At 45.2% G+C, this 3993-nt stretch overlaps 1 protein-coding gene across 1 annotated transcript in view; it reads right to left on the reverse strand.

The window, feature by feature from the left end:
- The window catches only part of LIG3 (DNA ligase 3), a 35874-nt gene that overhangs the window by 8880 nt on the left and 23001 nt on the right, over positions 1-3993 (reverse strand). Inside the window, 4 exon segments of the mRNA XM_019511529.1 lie at positions 1324-1418; positions 1831-2005; positions 3091-3237; positions 3460-3534. Coding sequence (XP_019367074.1) covers positions 1324-1418; positions 1831-2005; positions 3091-3237; positions 3460-3534 — 492 coding nt within the window.

The following is a 3993-nucleotide window of genomic DNA, read 5'->3' on the forward strand; positions in this document are numbered from 1 at the left end:
TGTTTCAATTTGGAAGACTGGTAGTGATTCCCAGTTGGCAGTGGCAGCCTGATGTCATCCCACGTGCAGATCCGGGGGTCCGTACTCCCCAGGACAGCAGCAGGCTGCTCTCCCTCCCCCAGAGCACTGGGATTGGAAGGGACCTCAGGGACAGATTGCAGACACTGGCCAGCTACAAGTGTCAATATCAGAACAGTCCTTCCTCCCTTCTTCCCCCTTCCTCCTCTTAGTTTCTGTTTCCCTGCAAGCCTGGCTCCAAAACCCGGACATTTTCCAAAACCTTTTGTATTTCATTTTGGAGGTGTTTCAGAGCCTTCAGTTTTGTTTCTGACTCTGTTTCAGGTGCCGAAACACCTCCGAAACAAAACGGCTACCAAAGTTTTGCGCAGCCCTACTAGGAGCCCCATTGGTGTTCAGCACTCCCAGCCACAGGGGGACACTACTCCTGCAGCTAGAAGCACTGTCAGCTGATCAGGGCTCTGAGCTGGAACCCCATATCAGCTGACCAGTGCTCCCAGCAACAGGAGTACAAAGATTAGATGTCTCTACCCTCCTACCACTTTGTTCCACAACCTGGTTAGGGGATATGGCTTCTTGCACTTCATCTAGCACGTGGTGCAGTGACTCAACTTAGGCTGATGCAGAGAGGCTTGAAAAATCCTGTTGAAGTGTCAGTCCCCATAGTTCAGTATGGTGACCTTCCTTTTCCAGAGAGCTGCATCTGTCCCGCCAAATAAGAGGAATGTCCCAAAGCAATCAGTGCAAGTCTGCTGGGTCCCCACAACTCCTGTGTAGAACACAGCAACCAGGAATGAACTAAAGTTGAGTCAGAGAAAGCACTTTCCTTTACCCTCCCAAATCACCAAATTGTTTGGGTAGAGGGAAGCTCCTGAACTCTAATCTGTTAGGCTGGGCTCGTTTTCCACAGGTCTGCAACTGGCTGGAAGGGAGGAAGGTTGTAAAGTGAAGCAATGATACTGGCACTAGCCCTTGTCAGTAACAAACGCCACACTACATCTCAGACTTTTCAAAACTACATGCCTGACTGACTTGCTGCATGGACAATGCTAGGAAGTGGTCCTGCCTTGCTCACCTAGAAACACAGGCCTGAGAACACTGCTGCTACCCCAACAAGGCTCAGAACAAGGGAAAGTTGCATCATGGTTGTAGACTCCAATGCAGCTGGCACTTGACATAGCAGTCTGGCTGTCCTTTGCACAGCACGCAGTCTCTGGTGGTTTAGATTTGTTCTGGAACATTCATACATTTTAGTTTTCCCTCATCCTTTCACTACCCTACAGCTCCCCACCCAGCCAACTTTACCTTCTTCCCATTGTCATCCAGCTCGGCTGCTTTCCGCTTCTCCCCTCGTTTATCCTCTGCTTTCTTTTCAGGGGTCGTATAGACTAAATTGTTACCTGTTAACAAGAACCCCCTGCATTGTTAGTGCACATGGCTGAGACAGGTGAGTTTTAAAGCAGTTCTTGAAATACAGGGGAGTAGGAAAGGAGAAAAGGGAAGGTGCTGGCACATCCAGACTGGCTGCAAAGAGCTAGGAGGTAAGTTTCCAAGAAGAAATTCCCCATCTTCTTTCCTGATTGCCTCCCAAACTTATGCCAGTGCAGAAGCAGCAACAGCACGACGCACAGGTTGTCTACCCCTTTCCCTGTTTGTGAACATTCAAACATGAAGCTACTCAGGAATCTGGAAAGAGATCAAGTCCCTGGGGGAAGAACAATGGAAATTCATGCTGCTATAATACAGACAGAGAATGCCATTGACTGACCCCAGCCATCCAGAGCCCACCCTCTTTGGAGGTCACTACTTTACCTTCAGACTTCTTGGTTTTTGCAGGTGACTTCCTTGGGGGAGTTTTAGGGGTATTGTGTGGTGTGGAAGACCCTGAATTTCCATCATTCTCTCCACTGCTGCCAGCTGTAGATACCTCTTCCTCTCCAGCAACGACACTGAAATCAGACTTCTCTTTGGAGAGCTGGTACAGCTCCTGCCATAAAGTACAAGGAAGATATCAGGATTGTGTACAAAGGCTGCAATTCCAAGCTCCTGGCAGGCTGCCATTCAGACCACGCTGATGTGGAATGTGCCTATTTTTCCCTTACAATCACTTCTAACTAGGAAGGAACAGATGGCAAATGGGATATCACAAACACCCCTGCCCTGACTGAGAAGGAGGACAGCAGGAGCATCCAGCCAATGCAATGCCATTGGCTGGATGTTGTCTGAGAAGCTCACCTGCTTGTCTAGCTGAAGCTGTCCTTTTAGCTGAGGGTAACTCGTATCACTTTGATAGAATGTAGAGCTATGACAAACTTAGAAGTGAAAGTTATCTTGATCAGAAAATGACTTCCTCCATTACTGTGGCTGTTACAAGAGGTACTGCAACAGCTTGCTGACACAGTATTTCTCCATAGTGCACTATTAAGAACATAAGTATTCCCATTCACTGGGTCAGACCATAGGTCCATCTTGCCTGGTCTCCTGTGTTGCAGTGGCAGAGAGTGGATGCTGAAAGGGAGAATGAACTGGGTCTGACCAGGGTTTCTTCCACTGTTTCTCTCACTTGCAGCCTCCAGCATTTAAAAAGTCTGTGAAATTCCAATTCAGAGGTTGTATCCTTAATTCCCATACTCAACGGCTACTAACACCCCTTTCCTCCAAGAACCATTTTTGAATGTGGTTAAACTGGCAGCTTCCACAACATTTGACGGCAATGAGTTCTACGCTTTAAATTATACAGTGTGAAGAACTTCCTTTTGTTATTTTTAAATTTATTACCTACTATAGTTTCATTTTGTGACCCCCTAGCTATCCCTAGTTATTTTGTGATTTCTAGTAACTCATCCAGTAGTCTCAGAAAAGCCTTCAATATAAAAACAAGATGCACAGCAACAAAGCTCAGAAAGCAAACTCATCCTAGTGCACTTACCCAATCTGCTACTATGAACAGGGCTGCCAGCAAGTATCCCATTATGCACAGCATGGTCAGAATTTGCCTTTTCTTTAAGCAGCTTCCCTCAGAATTTCTATCATTACCATGCTGAGGACATGCAACTAAATTAAAAGCTTCACCTTGAGTTGAAGGAGATTGGTGGCTGTCTTCCAGTCTTTGTCATCTCGGATCCGGGTACAACGAGGGAAACGAATGGAAATCCCATCTGCAGTGTGGGCTTCTGCTTTAGAGAACTCCGCACCTGTGATCTCCCACACTGGGGCCTTCTAGATAGAACACATTGGAGATCTATCAGAGAGAAGGCCAAATCTTTGTAGGCCTCTCATTAATCTACTAAATTGGAGGTGTTTGTATCTCTGCACCTCTTTCCCAAAAGACCCAGGCAGGACTGAACTAAGCATGTATATACATCTCTAAAGTCACTATGAGGTTTCTAGACAGATTTAACTCCAGCCAGAAGTATCATGGAGGATGTGAGGAGCATTTACCTTTGGGTCTGGAACAATGAAATCTGGATAGTAGAGCTTATTTATTTTTAGCCAGCTCGGAATTTTACTGGGATCCTAGAAAGCCAAGAGGAGATAACAGGATCATTGATGATAATCCATGTAATAAACCTTTTCTAACAAAAAAGAACTGCTAAAAGATTAACTTGTTTGATTAGCAACAGCACCTACATCCTGCACAGAATCCAACCCTAACAAATCCTGCTTCACATATCAAAAGTGTGTAACTCAAAATCTAGCAACCAATTTGCTCTGAGGCATAATGCCCAAGTTGCTTTTAACTTGGTTTCAACACAATTCCAATACATTTTAATCTTACTATACTATTTTCAATTTACAGTGATATGCTGCTAGGCATATTGAATTTCTAACTTTCTAAAATATCAAGTATATGCTTCAAGCTCATTTCATTTCCAGGACTTAAATAAGAGTGACCCAAGATACTACACTTATGGCATGTACAGACATTCGCTCTGCCAGAAGAAACTCTCCAACAGGTTATTTTTCTTCCAGAGC

This window comes from Gavialis gangeticus, unplaced genomic scaffold, assembly GCF_001723915.1.
Source record: "Gavialis gangeticus isolate Ggan-Ray unplaced genomic scaffold, GavGan_comp1, whole genome shotgun sequence".
Lineage (NCBI taxonomy): Eukaryota > Metazoa > Chordata > Crocodylia > Gavialidae > Gavialis > Gavialis gangeticus.